The following is a 16352-nucleotide window of genomic DNA, read 5'->3' as shown; positions in this document are numbered from 1 at the left end:
GTGCTCTGAGGCTGTCCACTGACTCAGTGAATGGGCTCTCATGTTCAGGGGTTTCCGAGACCACCCTCAGGCTCCATGATTCACTAGAAAATCTCACAGAACTCAGCAAAGCTGCTATATTCACAGTTATGGTTTATTACAATGAAGGATACAGATTAAAATCAGCAACAGGAAAAGGTGCACAGGGCTGGGTCCAGGAGATACCAGGTGCAAGCTTCCCATTGTCCTCTCCCAGTGGGGTTGTGCAGGCAGCACTTGATTCTCCCAGCAGTGACATGGGACAATGCTTGTGAACTATCACCAGGCAGGGATGCTTACTGAAGCCTCAGTGTTCAGAGTTTTTACTGGGAGATGATGGTATAGGCATTGCTGATGATCTGGCTGGCCTTTGGCTCCAATCCCTCCAGAGGTCGAGCTGATACTACATGGCCCAAGGCATAGGCTCTCTGATGTGGCCCAAGACCCGCAGGCAAACATGGACACTCTTCCTAGACAGGACACTCCAACGGCTTATGGATTAGAGGTCACCTAGCAGAAACCAGGCCGGAGTCAGATCTTTCTTTGGAATGTGCAGGGTGTGGACAACCCAGGCCTGCTGCGGCAGCTCTTTCTTGCCCAGCTCTGGAGAGGAATGTGTTTTGAGGAAACTTTGAGGAAGGCAAAAGACTGTCATAGGAGACAAAAGCAGCCTTTACCTCCCAAAAACTGTTTAGACTGTGGATGATTAAATGGTTCTGTGTTGTCCTGGGTCATTTGTTCTTTTGGCAGATAATATGCCAGTCTGTGGGGGCAATGCCATCTACCCTGGGCCATCTGTAGAATGGGGATGGTAACAAGGATAAGTCTCTTGCTGGATTGTAGTGAGGGTTAAATGAGTTAAAGTTGATGAAGCACACTGAACAGTGCCTGGCACATAATACGCACTAAAAAAAAGTGTTTAATAAAAAAATTGGACAAAATAATGGAGTGAGAGGGCTGGGGTGGGCTGAGGGAGGAGAGAGTTGAGACCCAAGGGTGCTGGGGCAGTCCGGGCCAGGAGCCTGGCTTAGGCAGGTGCAGGCAGGGGCTGCACCTGGGGAGCCCAGCTGGGATGATCACTGTGGGCATCTCTCCACTGCAGGCTTTCAATGTCCACCCAAATCTGTAATTCCTGACAAGTGGAAAAAGTGATTTGCCATATGGCAGGTAGAGCATAATCCTGTTTTTGTAAAATATATAATATGCCTTGTATATCATTTCTGCGTCTTGAACAGACGTTGGCTGTAAGTGTGTACAGGACCGGGAAAAACATCATGGGTTGGGGAGAAAGGCTGGAAGCCCATTTGCCAGCCATGTGCTGTGGTGATGCCTGCGCCGTGAGGCTGGGCAGGCCGCTGTGGTGCTGCTGTTTCCAGCTTGTATTTGCATTTTGTTTCACTTTGACGGTGTGTGTGGATTCCAGGTGGGCAAAGGCAAAGGCAGGTCTTTCATGAAGCTGGAGTCAGCTTCAAGTCTGGCAGATGGGAGTGAAGCAGGTGCAGACAGGGGCCCGTGGTTCTGACACCCGTGATCTCTAACCCACCTCCAATTGGGACAGGATATTCAAAATCAGGAATGTTCTGGAAACCACCCCATATATAGGCACTGTTGTGGAACTGGTGTCCAGACTTTCAGCCCCTGGGCATCTCCGTGACCTCTGCCCTCGGGATGCAATTGTCTGGTTGTATCTAGACACCTGTCAATCCCTGCAGTCCCACTGGGCTTAGCAGCTCAGGGCTGGGAACCAGCTCCCCAGGCCCTGCAGGCTCCTGGCTTGTCTTCTGACCTTGGACTGCTCAGGGAAACCCTCATCTTCAGGCAACTGTTCAAGGACCCTGCCTTACCTTTCATAAGGTGGCTCATGTGGGGCCCTCATGTCTGGGCCAGCTGTAGGATCCAGACTGGGACTGTGATGCTCAGGGCCTGGTGGTGCCCCTTCAACCCCAGCAGGGTGACCTGGGGTTCAAACCCTGCCTCTCTGCATCCTGCCTTGATTTCCCATCTGTGACAAGAGGCCTGAGGCTGCCTGGAGCCCATGTCTCCCTGGAAGTGGTTCCACTTGGCACCCAGCCTCTGCAGGCGGTGGGGAGGAGCCGAGGTGGTGGCGAGAGTGTACAATCAATTCAGAGAGAGAGTAAACACTCTTCAGGCGGCAGCTTGGCTTGTCGTTGAACTCGGTTGGGTTAGACGGTTCAGCGAAGGACTGAGGTTACCTCCCCTTTTCCCTCTTCAGTTCCGCTGGGAAAGTCCAGCCATGCTGAGAAGCCAGAGACACAGGACTGGTGGCAAAGGGGGATGCGGGACCCAAAGTTCCTGAGTGGGCACCAGGGAACCCTGGGGGTTCCCAGGCTCTGGGATTTTACACTGATCCTGTTCTGGGGATTCCCTCAGAATTTCGTGACTGCCATGTTGCCCAGTGGCTCCGCTGTGGCCCACTAACAAGAACAGCAAACGTTTATCGAGCATTTGCTACAGGCTCATTTGCTATTGAGCGCTGTTATTAACGGCTTCCATGTGTATTTTCTTGTTTAATCAATAGCCGTTTAATTCCCCAATGGTTATTGAATGGCTCAGATCCCACAAGCCAAAGACACGGCACTGAGCAAGCCAGACCTGATCCCCGCCCCCTGGAGCGCTCCCCGCGGGGGCAGCGCTCCCCCAGCCTCATGTTTTCAGATGAAGAAGCCAAGGACTCTGAGGTCAGAGAATAGAAGGAGATTGCACAGCGCCACTACATGGCAGACAGCTAACATCTAGACACAAGCATGTCCAGGCTCAAGACAGACTCAGCCACCGAGCTGTCCCTAGCCCTGGCCCGGTGGCTGCCTCATTTCTGGTTCCAGCTCTGACTTGAGCCCACCTGGAGCTCAGGTAGCCTGTATGATGGGGCGATCCCACGGGACTCCCCTTTGAATTGAAGGTTCTTTGATGGGTGGTGGCTCCCTGCTCTGCCACTCAAGTCAGTGATTTCCAGCTCCAAGGGGGACCCCAATGGCAGGCAGCAATGTAGGCAGGAGGGGGAGGACAGAGGCACCTGGCTGCGGAGGAGGAGCTGGAGCAGCTGCAGCAGCTGCAGCCAGCCCAGGGTCCTGGGAAGGAGGGACTGGTACAAATGGTGAGGGGGACAAGAGGTGGGGACAGACTGAGCTGCAGCCCCACAGGGGGCAGGTGGGCTGCCGGTGGCTCTGAGAGAAGCACAGGCACCCGCAAGTCCCAGCCACGCCCCCTCCCTGCCTCCTGCGGAGCCTGCTCCACGTGCCCATTCCTGGAAGGCAGGCAGGGGGTGGGAGCTATTTTCTCCTTCCACACATGGGGAAACTCAGGTGCGGAGCCTGGAGAGTGGCTGGCTTCAGACTGTGCAGCAAATCTGGGGCAGAATCTGGATTTGAGGAGGAATGAGATCATCCCTTTATGGTGCTTGGAGCGGGAGGGGCCTCCGCCCCCACCCTCCACACAACCATTAAGAGAAGCGGGGCCCAAACCTGACCCAGCATCTCACAGGAGAACCATTTAAGACAGGGTTCCCCAGCCCCACCACTGAGAGCTTTGGGACCGGGAGGCTTGGGGTGAGGTCCAGAAGGCTGTGTCTTTGCAAAGCTCCTCAAGTGAGCTGGAAAGGTGGAAGCTGCTGCATCCATGGAGATGGATGACTGTAACCTGTTGGAACCTCAGTTTTCTCATCTGCAAAATGGAGAAATAGTAATGATTTCAGCTGCCTGTTGTGAGGAGTCGAGGAAATGCTATATTCAAAGAGCTTATCCCAGTGTCTCATTCCTCTGGTTAGATGGTGGGAGAGGGAAGTGGGGGAGGCTTGGGGTCAGGGCTGCCTAGATATGAGGCCATTCCTGCACCCACCCCAGGTACTAGAAGGAGTGTGGAAATATGCCTCTGGGTTCACAGGGGTTGCAATCCCAAATGTCTGCAGAGGCTGGAAACACAACTTACGTGGAAGCCAGGCATGGTGGTGTGCGCCTGTAGTCCTAGCTACTTGGGAGGCTGAGGCAGAAGGATTATTTGAGCCAGGGAGGTTGAGGCTGCAGTGAGTTATGATGGTACCACAGCGCTCCAGCCTGGGTGACAGAGAGAGATCCTGTCTCTAAAATAATAATAATAATAAATTCAAATGAATAATAAAAATAATGAGAAGAAGATAATGTACATGGGTACCTATGGTACCAGCAGAAGTGATAGGGAAGGGTGTGGCCTGGGGAGAAATGGAGACAGCAGGCTCCTCACAAGACAGTGGACCAAACATTCCAGATCTTCTGTGGTTACAAAGGAAGGTGCACAGAAGTATCTATGTAAAGTCTCTTGCTTTCAAAAATATTGGCACCTACTTCAAAAAGTTGTTTAAACTCTGTGCAAGGAAAACAAAATACCCCTGCAGCCCAGGGCAGCTCACGAGCTGCCAGGGAGCACCCCTGCTCTGAAATGCTCAGTGTCCTCCTGCAGCCGTGGTAGCAGCTGCATTCGACGGGCCCAAGGCAGGGCCAACACACTGGAGCCAGGGCAGGGGCAAGATAGCAAAACAGCCCAGCCAGCCCTGCCCACTCCAGACCTGGGAGTCAGAGGGAAGGGGGCATCATCCCACGCAAGTTCCTCTGCCCAGAAAACCCAGGAAGCTCCAGGAAGGCAGCCCAGCGGGTCCTTTGCCAGCAGGAACAGGAAAGGAGGAATGAGTTCCCCATTCCTGGAGGTATTCAAGCCCAGTGGGTGGTGTTTGTGGGAGATGATGAAGGGAGGTCCTTTGCACCAAATTAAGGTCTTGTGTGCCCATTCTGTTCAAAAGGAATAAATGTGGATTAAGGGAACAGGAAAGGCAGGTACCATTTATTGGGAACCCATGGGTTACGTGCCAGGCATTGCATCCTCACCCCCTTTCTGCCCAGGAGGAGGCTGAAGTTCTTGAGCGAGAGGAAACCCGTGAGTTCCAAGAGGCTGAGCTGGGCCTGGACGGGCAGATCTGAGCTCCAGACTGGCCAAGCCCGGCTCCTGCAGACCCAGCTTCCCCAGACCCTGCGGGGGTCTAGCTGCTCTATGTCCCTGGGCCTCCCCCAACCTGTTTTTTCCTCCCTTGACACCCTCCCCTCTTTCTTGCCTTCTTGTTTTCTTCCATAAACGTCCTGTCCCTATTGATCGCCCTGTAACTGGAGATGGACGGACACCGGACTAGAATAGAAACAGCAGAGGGAAGAAAACCATGGAGGGTGGGCAGGTGGGCGCGGGGAGGGGAGTGCAGAGACAGGCGATTTCAGCCACCCTATTCCTATACCCACCCTCCCTGCATCTCTTTCTCAGCTGCTCTACAGGGAAAACAGGGGCAAGAAGGGAATTCTGTGATGTTATTCTGCCTGCACTGACTCCTTGAAACTCTGGGAAGGCAGAGACTCCTCCCTCAGCAATATTAACTGTCATTCACTGAGAATTCCCATAGCCCAGGTAGCATCCCGAGTCCTTTATGTGCATTTCCTCATTAAGTCCTATCCTGTGAGGATCATTGTCCCCATGACACAGATGAGGAAACTGAGGCCAGGAGGTTGAGATATAGATGAAAGGGCTGGGTGTGGTGGCTCGTGCCTGTAATCCTAGCACTTTGGGAGGCTGACGCAGGAGGATCTCTTGAGTCCAGGAGTTCAAGACCAGCCTGGGCAATATAGTGAGACCCCCATCTCAATGAAAACAAAATAGATGGAGGTACCCATGAGGATGGCTGTTATTGGAAAAGCAAAAAATAACAAGTGTTGGCAAGGATGTGGAAAAATCGGAACCTTCATGCATTGCTGGTGGGAACAAAAACGGTGCAGCCACAGGGGAGAACAGTATGGTGGCTCCTGAACAAGTTACATATAGATTTAGCAATTCCGCTCCTAGGTATAGACCCAACAGAACTGAAAGAAGGGACTTGAATAGATACTTGTACACCCATGTTTATAGCAGCTTTATTCAGAGTAGTCAAAAGGTAGAAACAACACAACTGTTCATCAACAAATGAAGACATAAAATGTGACCCATCCATACAATGGAATATGATTCAGCCTTAAAAAGGAGGGAGAACCTGACACACGCTGCAACACAGATGAACCCTGAGGACATGATGCTAAGTGAAATAAGCCAGACACAAAAGGACAAGTACCATATGATTCTGCTTACCCGACGTCCCCAGAGTCGTCAAATTCATAGAGACAGAAAGTAGAATGGTGGCTGCCAGGGGCTGGGGGAAGGCGGAATGGGGGTTAATATTTAATGGAGACAGCTTCAGTTTGGGATGATTTAAAGTTCTGGAGAGGGATGGTAACGGTGCTTGCACAGCACTGTGGATGTGCTAATGCCACCAGACTGTACACTTAACAATGATAAGGTGGCTGGGCGCGGTGGCTCATGCCTGTAATCTCAGCACTTTGGGAGGCCGAGGCGGGTGGATCACTTGAGGTCAGGAGCTCAAGACCAGCCTGGCCAACATGGCAAAACCCCATCTCTACTAAAAATACAAAAATTACCTAGGTGTGGTAGCGGGTGCCTGTAATCCCACCTACTTGGGAAGCCGAGACAGGAGAATCACTTGAACCAGGGAAGTGGAGGTTGCAGTGAACTGAGATCGCACCACTGCACTCCAGCCTGGGCAACAGAGAGAGACTCCATCTCAAAAGAAAAAAACATGGTAAGGTGATAAATATATACGTATATTTTAGCACACTAAAAAATGAAGGAAATAGATGGGTGGGTGGTCTCCATGTCAGACTGTCCAGGTGCAAATTCTGGATTAGGTGTGACCCTGGGCAAGTTGTCTAACCTGTCTTTGCCTCCTTCCCACCTCCACAAAATGGAGACAATCACCCTGGAGTTTAAGTGAGAACATCCAGGGAGAGGAGCCACGACTGTCAGGGTTACGGAGAAAGAACAGCAGATCACAGAGGGCCTGGAGGTTCTTCTACCGGGGCCTATGGGCTCTTAGGAGCGCAAAGGGTGGGTTTCAATCATCCATGGACTCCCTGAAATATATGCTAAGTGTCGTGTGTGTGCAGTCAGTTGGTGAGAGCCCCTAGTTTTTGTTCCATTCTCAAAGGGGGTCCATGATCCCAAAATATTTGGAGAGTCCCTGGAAAGGCAGCTTTGTGTTCTGCTTTTCATTTTTAAAACCCAACTCTTGGCCGGGCGTGGTGGCTCACGCCTGTAATCCCAACACTTTGGGAGGCCGAGGCAGGCCCATCGCCTGAGGTCAGGAGTTCAAGACCAGCCTGACCAACATGGTAAAACCCTGTCTCTACTAAAAATACAAAATTTATCCAGGCGTGGTGGCGTGCACCTGTAATCCCAGCTACTCGGGAGGCTGAGGCAGGAGAATCACTTGAACCCAGAAGGCGGAGGTTGCAGTGAGCCGAGATCGTGCCATTGCACTCCAGCCTGGGTGACAGAGCAAGACTCCGTCTCAAAAATAAATAAATAAATAAATAAAATAAACCCAACTCTTTGGGGACACCCAGCTCTTTGGGGACAGACATTTTGTTAAATACAGTTCACACACCTTCAACTGCATCTCCCAGGCCCCCTGAGCTACTACTGCTTCCCACCAAAAAGCGGGCATGCACGATTCCAGACCACATCGGCCTCCACTGAGAAGTGCCGGTGTTGGGAAGGGGCCAGACTATGCTGAAGAGTTGGGGGGTGGTCGGGTCCACTGCCGAGGCGGGTGGTTGACCCCTGGACCTGGGGTCTCCTCTGGTCTTTGGCTCTGCTCCACTGCTGGGTGGGGTGGAGAGGGCAGGAGGGGCATCTCGGCCTTGGCCAGGGTCACAGGAGGCTTGGGGAGCCCTGTACGTGCTTGGGAGAGAGTCACGCACAGCAACGCCTTCCCAGCAGCACTAGGCAGAATCGGGGTTCCCTCTTCTCTTGCCTGAGAAGGCATTTCCTCTGCGAGCTTTCTCGCCATCATATTAATTCACTCAACAGATGTTTCTTCTCAGACCTTGCAGGGCTGAATTAACACATATTTCTAATGGGCACTGCCTTGGTTTCTTGGAGCCTCCATAACAAAGTACCACAAACTGGGTGGAGGTCAGGAGTCTGAAATCAGGGTGCAGCTGGCTTCGCTGTGGAACCTGCAGGGGGGAATCTGTCCCACACCCTCCGCCCTCCGCTCGCTCCTGGTGGGGCCGGCAGCCTCTGGCGTTCCTGGGCTTGCAGCTGCGTCACTCCAGTTGCTGCCTTGTCTTGCGGCTGTCCACTCCCTGAGCATCTGTCTTACACGCTGTCTCCCCGTGTCTCTTCCTACAGGGACACCAATCACATCGGATAAGGGCCCGCCCTCCTCCAGCATGACCTCAGCTTAACTTACATCCTCATCACATCCACAAAACCCCATTTCCATGTAAGGTCACATTCATAGGCACTGGGGGTCAGGATGTCAACATATCTTTTCGGGAGACACGATTTGGCCCACAGCAGGCACCTATGACGTGCTGGACACAGCAGGGTGCCAGGGTCCAAGAGCATGGAGGGGCTGACGCTCCCGTAGTGGGAGAGCAGGAATCAACAAACCCAGTACCCCCAAGTGCCCACAGGTGCACGGTGAGAAAGAAACCAGGGCAAGGCCAGGCACGGTGGCTCACGCCTGTAACCCCAGCACTTTGAGAGGCTGAGGCTGGCGGATTGCTTGAGCGCAGGAGTTCAAGACCAGCTTGGGCCACATGGTGAAACCCCATCACGACAAAAAATACAAAAATTGGCCAGGCATGGTGGTGTGCGCCTGTGGTCTCAGATACTTGGGAGGATTGCTTGAGCCCAGGAAGTCGAGCCTGCAGTGAGTTATGACTGTGCTACTGCACTCCAGCCTGGGCAACAGAGCGAGACCCTATCTCAAAACCCAGGGCAATATGGGAGTGGAGCTGGGAACCAACCTGAGACCTGGACCCAGGGGTCAGGGAAGGCCCTCCAGGGAGGGGGCTTTGAAGGAGAAACCTGAAGGGGGAACGGGGGCACGGCATTTGTGGCAGGGGGACAGCAGGCAGGACAGGTGCGGTGCCTTCTAAGGACTCAATGTGATGCGGCTGTGGTGGGTGAGTAAGATTCCAAAGAAGAGCAGGCAGGGCCGGATCACGCCAGCCCTGCAGCCGCGGGAGGAAGTTGGTTTTGGTTGAAGTTTGGTGGGAGGGCTACAGGCAGGGGAGAGGTGTGATCTGATTTCCGGTGTTTGGAAATCTGAGTTGGGGGTGGCGGTGCTGGAGGCCTGCAGGAGACCGGGCGGGTCCTACCAAGACTGACAGCAGCCTGGCCGGGTTCTGGCAGGGACAGGGGCTGTGAGGTGGGCCGCCTGGAGGTGGCCTTTGGTGGCAGTGTTGCTGAGTAGCTGGTGGGAGCAGGCGGTGGGAGGCATCATGGAGGACTCCCAGGCGTCTGGCTTTGAGACACTGGGTGGATGGAAATTTTGCCTTGTCAAATGGGGACAGAGGTGAGGGGATTTTCTGGAGGGGAATTTTTTTTTTAATTTCTTAATTTTTTATTTTTATATTTTCATACAGCAAAGTGGACCTTTTGGGGGTACAATTCTAGGAATTTTAGCACGTGGATAGAGTCACGCAACCGCCGCCACCGCCTGGGTCCACAACAGCCCGTCTCTCCAAAAACTCCCTGTGCTACCCTTTGGAGCCACCCCCTGCCCCCGTCCCGAGACCCCTGGAAACCCCCATCCTGCTCCCTGAAAATCTGCTGTAAGTGGAGTCGTGCTGCAGGTGGCTTTTTCAAGGGGTCTCCGTCGTCTTCACTGTGCCTCTGAGGCTTATGGCGTGGCCGCCTGCGTGGTTCGGGATCCTCACTCCTGAGTAGGACTGTGCCGTGTGCACTGCGCACCGTGGGTCTGTTTACCCATTCTCCGTGGAAGGACGTTTCGGTGGCTCCCAGTCTGGGGCGATTATGAGTAGAGCTGCTATAAACATTCGTGGAAAGGTTTTTGGGTGAACATAAGTTTTCGCCTCTCTTGGGTAAACACCCAGGTGTGGACGGCTGGGTCGTCTGGTGAGCGTGTTTAACTCTATGAGAAACTGCCAGGCCGTCTTCCAGCGCGGCTGTGCACTGGAGGAAGCCTGACTTCTATTTTGGACCTGTTGGTTGTGAGCGTTTTGGAGGCATCCGGAGCATTTGGGCCTCTGAGTGTGAAGCGCAGGCGAGACTGGGCGCGGGGAGTCCTGAGCTCCGCGGTGACGATGACGCCCGCCGTGGGGGCGTGCGAGACTTCCGAGAGGAGAGCCGGGGAGCCGGGCGGGCGGCAGCCCTGAGATCAGAGAGAGGGGGAATCTGGCAGGGCGGTGCCCCAAAGCCACGCGGGAGCGGTTCCTGCAGGGCAGCGGCCACCTGTGTCCGTGCTGCGGCGGGTCCAAGTGGAGGAGGCCAGCGTGGGCCCATGGACCTGGGAAGATGGAGGTCACAGTAGACGCACCCAGAGCAGAGCCCGGGAGTCCGGGATGAAGGCCGTCGTGGGGTGGTTTCAGGGGTGAATGCCAACACTTTTAAAAGAGTGAAATAGGGGTGAAAAAGAGGGGGTGTAGGCAAGCTTTTGAAAACGTTTTGCTGGGAAGGGGAGCAGGGAGATGGGGTGTGAGCTGCTGGGGGAATGGGGAGGGGAGAGGGCTCTTCCTGAAAGGCGGGAGGCGCCGCAGCGTTGGCGTTGGGATGGGAAGAATCCACCAGGACTGAAGATAGCTGTGGGGAGGGCGGGAGGGACGCTGGGGACAGGAGCCGAGGAAGTGATCGGGGTGGGCGGAGAGCTGACAGGACAGAGGGCCCACCAGCATGTGTAAGGAGGAAAGGCTGACTGATTTCATATTTAGGTCAGAAACCCTGCTTCTAACACCTTCTAGAGACTCCATGTCCATCCTGACAACCCAGGGTGGCCCACCCTGGTGGCTCACGGAAGTCCCTTTGTCCTGAGTAAAGAGTGGCACATCACGGTGCCAGCGAGCAGCCTGCCTGAGATTCCAGCTCTTTCCATTTGCTCTTTTCTGGCAAGTCTCTTCCATTTCTCCAGGCCTCAGTTTCCCCACCTGTAAAATGGGATCCCGCTCTTGTAAAGATTGTCTGAGACTTGCCGGCTCAAGTCCCAATACTCAGGAGGTGCCTGAGGAAGGGGAGCCATTGATTCCTTGAAGGAGTCAGTATTTTGTCACCTGAACACACAGACCATGTTCCTCCGTCACTCGCCTGGGGCGGAGTGGAATTCCTTGGCTTTATCTCCAGCTCTGTCCTCTGTCCCTTCATCAGTCAACAGTCATGCAGGAATGAGAAGCTCAGTTCATAGTAGGTATAGCCAAAGGGACTTTGGAGGAGAGTGCTGCTGCCAACAGCGGACGGGGGACTGAGCCCCACCCAGTTCTGCCTGGGCCACTCCCTCTGGGTCTGTGGCCACCACACCCGGCAGGCTCCTGTCCCCCCGACCCCAGCTCTGTGGCTTGCTGGGCCTCACCAGCTGCGATTGGGCAGGACAGATGGGGTTGGAGAGGGGAAGCTGAGTGGGGAGAGGACAGGCCACATCCAGGCTCATCCTCAGGCCTTGTTCTGCCCCTGGGCTGGGCTGCCTCCCTCCACATCTCAGCAGAGGGAGCGTGGGGGGGGTCATTGTAGAGGATCCCTGGCCCTTCATCCCATGTGAAGCCTGTTTTAGACTCACAGATGCTCCCTTAGATGTACCCGCCAAGTCACACACACACGCAGCCATTCACTCATCTGTAACATGCCCCTGACTCACACATAAACACACACCTGCCCCACCCACACACGTGAATCCGCTTCCAGAAGCACCCAGTCATAGACACATCACACTCCACATGGCTGCCTTGCACCCCTGCTCACAGACGCGGACCCACAGGGTGAGCGGAGGCCTCCGCAGCAGCCCGGGGTTCACCAGAGGCCTTGGCTTGACTGCCCTGGGCTCAGGGCTTCTCTGTGCTTCTCCCCCATGTTGAGGCACCCACTTCATGCTTGGGTTCCTGGAGGCCTCTTTCCGCTCTGTGGGACAAAGCCCCCTCTGGGCTTCTAACCATCCCTGCATCCCACTCTCAGCCTGAACTAGGTCCCAAGGTGGACCCCCTATCAGCAGCCCTGCCCCCTAGAAGAGAGGTGCAGGCTGGCGTCAGGATTTGGTTTCGGGACATGACTGGCCTCCCTCCCTCCCTTCAGTCTTGCCCTTTCTGTAGCTTTTTGTCCCTAAACACAAACCCAGTCACTTCTCTGCACAATATCTCTAGTGGTCTTCTACTGACCTTAGACTCAAGTCTGTGCTCTGTGACCACAGACTTTCCCTCTCACCTCCTTCTGTAGCCTGGGCTCTGAGACTCCCAAGATCAGCCACCCCAAAGGCTGGGTCTCTCGGGCTGGCCTAGGGGCTAGTCCTTCTGCCTGGAACATGACCTAGCCCTCCCCAGCCTTCCTGTCTGGCAAACTCCTCACCCCTCAGGACTTGGCTCAGAGAGCACCTCTCTGGAGCTCCTGAAGGCTGGAGACCTGTGCAACCAGCCCCTCGGTCCCCTTCTCCAGCCTTGGCGGCTTGCGACAATTCCACAGCCTTGCCATAGCTACCATAGCTATGCACGTACACGTCTGCCACCCGCCCCCATAGGCTCTGAGCTCCAAGGGAGCAGGGATGGGGTCTGGCTTGTTCTCACCTTAGCACCAGCACCCAGAACCAGGTAGGCGTGCTGTATATGTGTGGAATTCATTCATTCATTCAGTCAGTCAGTCATTCATTTATTCATTCATGAACAAATGAACTTACATGAACAAAGAAGTCTTACTATCTGGAACTCTTTCCAGAGAAGAAAGAGACTGGAATATAGGCGCTAGGAGGCAGAGAGGCAGGACCAGCTGGGCTTGCTAGCACCCACCCTTGTCGCCTCCCACCCTTCCACCATCACACCCTGCTCCTTCTCCTGTTTTCCTTGTGTGAGAAATGGGCCTCTCTGGGCTACCACCTGGGCCTGGTCCTTCCCTCGGGGGTGTTGGGCCTTCCTGCAGGGGAAGAAGCAACCTTGCTGAAGTCAGCTAGGCTGCTTAGGCTGGGGGTGCCTTTGCAGGCCCTGGCCATACCCACCGTGTCACCCCTAAGCCACACACTCAAGCCTCCCAGCACCCGCCCGTCAGCCTCTGTGTTGTATGCAAGGAAGCTGCCTCTGGCTTTGTAATGGGTAATAGGATTTATCAATAGACTGAGGAGGTGAGGTATGTTAAAGCACTTAATAGAAAAGGGCTTCGCACAGAAGCCCAAATTTGATTTAGCCAATGAACTCAATTGCCGGCCTGATTGCGTTCCAGGAGGCGCGGCAGCCAGCATTTGTCCATGTTACCCTGGAAAAGCCAGGCTGCGCCAGGCGACCAACCCAGACCACCCAGACCTCCCCTCTGCCCCCACGGCTCTGTTGTTGGTTCCTCGCTTTCTCAGGATCTCAGGTTTGAGTGGCAGTCCTTTGACCCAAACAGTCCCAAGTTCTCCAGCATCCAACAGCCTCCTTCCCTCTAGTGCCCAAGGCTCCCCCATCCCATGAATTAGCTAGAAGTGCAGTTTGCTACCATGTTCCTTTCACCATGATCCTCAAATCCGTGTGTCCTCTGGTCACTTGTCACCTCTTACTCAAGCTGGCCTCTGCAGGCTTCCCTCCTGACCATTTGTTTCTTCTCCGGCTGCTGCCCATCTCCCCACACTGCTTGCCTGAGCCAAGGACACATCTCTCCCAACCCCCGAAAGAAGACCAAGATCCCCAGGCCACAGTGTTTCATGATGTCTTGACTCAGGCCTGGGCATAGCAGATGGGAATTACCATGTAGAAAAGAAGGACTTGAGGCCAGGCACGGTGGCTCATGCCTATAACCTCAACACTTCGGGAGGGCAGATCACCTGAGGTCGGGAGCTCGAGACCAGCCTGGCCAACATAGTAAAACCCCTGTCTCTACTAAAAATACAAAAATAAATAAAAAATTAGCCAAGCATAGTGGTGCATGCCTATAATCCTGGAAACTCAAGAGGTTGAGGCAGGAGAATCACTTGAACTTGGGAGGCGGAGGTTGCAGTGAGCTGAGATCGTGCCACTGCACTCCAGCCTCCAGCCTGGGCGATGACAGAGTAAGACTCCATCTCAAAAAAAAAAAAAAAAAAAGAAGAAGGACTTGAGAGGATTTCCATTAGCCATCACCAACCTTGAGGCCGTCCATCATCCATCCATTGGCCACGGCCACCCACCGGCTGGGGAGGAGAAACCCCTTGGCCATGTAAGCCCGCAGCCCCCTCCCAGGGCAGCATCATTCCTCACTGCGGTCCAGGTCCCCAACCCCAGCTCTGTGAGTCCTCAGAAAGCGAGCGCCCTTGTTGCTTCAGCCTCCTCCTTCATCCTGCAGAACACGCCAGCCTCCCTTGTGAGCATCTCCAAGCCACCGTAAGATCTGGGATTTGCTTTAGGTTATTTTGCCCATAACCCAGAGGCTCATGAAAAATGTTTTTCCCAAAACAAAAGAACACTCTTCACCCAAAGATAAATGCGCTATCTGGCAAGAGAAATTGGAAAACATTGCTGGCTGCGTTAAAGTAGTAGTCTAACTTTAGCCCCCAAGGTACCAGAGCTCTGTGAGGCCAGTCTCAGTATACACGACATGTAATAATGTGGGGACGGGTGGTAACATACCAGGAAAGAAGGACCAGGCAATGTGATTAATGACCAGGAACCCCCATGGTCCTGCAAAGAGGTGCTTTGAGACAAGTTGGGGACTAGCTCTCCCAGCCCAGCACCTGCCCACCGCAGTTCAGAGCCATTGCCGTGAACACTCTGAAATCCCCGTGGGGCTTTGCCTTTGCAGAGAGCCAGCCCTGGGGCCTCCTCCTCCCTGCCCAGCTCCAGCACCATCCCTGGCTCGCTCACCCAAACTCACCACTTCCTCCGTCGTTCCCCACAAGGAGTGGATGACATCACTCTTTCCGGCAGCCAGGAGTTGACCTACATTCCACCCGCCCTCCTGTCTGGGAGACTCTCCAAACCCCCTGCTCCTCTCTCCCTGGGAGGAGGGAAGGGCCCCGCTCACGATTTTTGTGGAGTGACGGTGCCAGGCCCGGGTCCAGATGGTGCCCCCGCAGCAGCTCCCAGGCACTGCCTGCCCCTCCCTGCAGCGCAGGGCACGCTCCTGCCTGGCACGGGCCAGGGCCCCTGTCATCCTTCATGTGGCTGTCGGGCCCCCAGCTGGGCCTGCCACGTTTCCCAGAGAACTGGTGTTATCTGGGCTGGGCTTTCCCCTGGAGGTGAGGCCTGGTGCTGCCTACTGACAGTTGTGGTCTCCAGGGGCTTACTAGGGACTCATCCATTCAAGAAAAAGGGAAACTTAGCTGAGAAGGTGGCTGTGGCTCTGTTCTTGCTGGCAGCAGGGCCAGCTTCCAGCAAGCAAGTGAGTGCGCCCCATGTCAGGCCGTGAGAGAAGTCAGGGTCTGAGCAGAGGGGCCAGACAGCCACACGGGTGAGCCGGGTAGCAGGTGGGCCTGCCAGATGAAATACGGGATACCCAGTTAAACCTGAATTTCAGATAAACAAGGGAATCATTGTTTTTTAGGGTAAGTATGTCCCAAATATTTCATGGAATATACTTGTACTAACAAAATCATTAGTTATTTATCTAAAATTCAAAAAAATTTTTTTGTTTTTTTAGAGACAGGGTCTTGCTCTGTCACCCAGGCTGAAGGGCAGTGCAGTGGCACAGTCACGGCTCACTGCAGCCTCAACCTCCTGGACTCAAGCGATCCTCCTGCCTCAGCCTCCAAAGTAGCTAAGATGACAGGTGCTCACCACCATGCCCTGATAAATTTTGTGTTTTTTTTTAATTTTTTTGTAGAGATGTGGGGGGGGGGTCTCACTTTGTTGCCCAGGCTGGTCTCGAACTCCTGTTCTCAGGTAATCCTCCTGCCTGGGCCTCCCAGAGTGCCCAGATTACAAGCATGAGCCACTGCACCAGGCCTAAAATTCAAATGTAACTCAGTGTCCTGTATTTTTATTTGGGAAATCTGGCAACCATTGTGGCATGGGGCTCTGTGGGGAAATGACTCCAAGAGGCCAGTGGGGGCCAGGCGTGGTGGCTTATACCTGTAATCCCAGCACTTTGGGAGGCCGAGGTGGGCGGATCATTTGAGGTCAGGAGTTCGAGACCAGCCTGGCCAACATGGTGAAACCCCATCTCTACTAAAATACTAAAATTAGTCGGGTGTGGTGGCGGGCGCCTATAATCCCAGCTACTCGGGAGGCTGAGGCAGGATAATTGCTTGAACCCAGGAGGTGGAGCTTGAAGTGAGCCAAGATCGAACCACTGCACTCCGGTCTAGA

The 16352-nt window shown here is 54.2% G+C and overlaps 2 protein-coding genes across 9 annotated transcripts in view; one reads left to right on the top strand and one right to left on the bottom strand.

Annotated features, from left to right (window-relative positions):
• NTNG2 (netrin G2) overlaps window positions 1-16352 on the top strand; it is an 82943-nt gene that overhangs the window by 37738 nt on the left and 28853 nt on the right. The gene's annotated exons all lie outside the window — the stretch shown is intronic.
• LOC117974380 (uncharacterized) lies at window positions 305-16164 on the bottom strand. 2 transcript variants are annotated; one of them, XR_008626638.2, is made up of 3 exons: window positions 14920-16164; window positions 3964-4114; window positions 305-3699 (listed from the first exon to the last, which is right to left on the bottom strand). XR_008626638.2 is itself a non-coding variant. In XM_034929354.3 (2 exons), exons 1-2 carry the CDS (start codon window positions 15196-15198, stop codon window positions 9873-9875), a joined length of 921 nt encoding a protein of 306 aa, XP_034785245.1. In that variant the 5' UTR covers window positions 15199-16164; the 3' UTR covers window positions 8340-9872. The 2 variants fall into 2 exon arrangements, 1 of the variants encoding a protein (XP_034785245.1); XM_034929354.3 differs by lacking the exons at window positions 305-3699; window positions 3964-4114 and adding an exon at window positions 8340-10514.

Source organism: Pan paniscus, chromosome 11 (genome assembly GCF_029289425.2).
Source record: "Pan paniscus chromosome 11, NHGRI_mPanPan1-v2.0_pri, whole genome shotgun sequence".
Taxonomy (NCBI): domain Eukaryota; kingdom Metazoa; phylum Chordata; class Mammalia; order Primates; family Hominidae; genus Pan; species Pan paniscus.
Note: the sequence above shows the minus strand (reverse complement) of the source record. Positions and strands in the feature narration are given on the sequence as shown.

Excerpts from the sequence above, each read along its gene's own strand:
- LOC117974380 (XM_034929354.3), bottom strand. The coding sequence starts at position 15,198 with ATGACAGGGGCCCTGGCCCGTGCCAGGCAGGAGCGTGCCCTGCGCTGC. Across the intron at positions 10,515-14,919 it reads GGGGAACGACGGAGGAAGTG|TGTTGGCATTCACCCCTGAA; the intron begins GTGAGTTTGGGT and ends CTCTTTTAAAAG.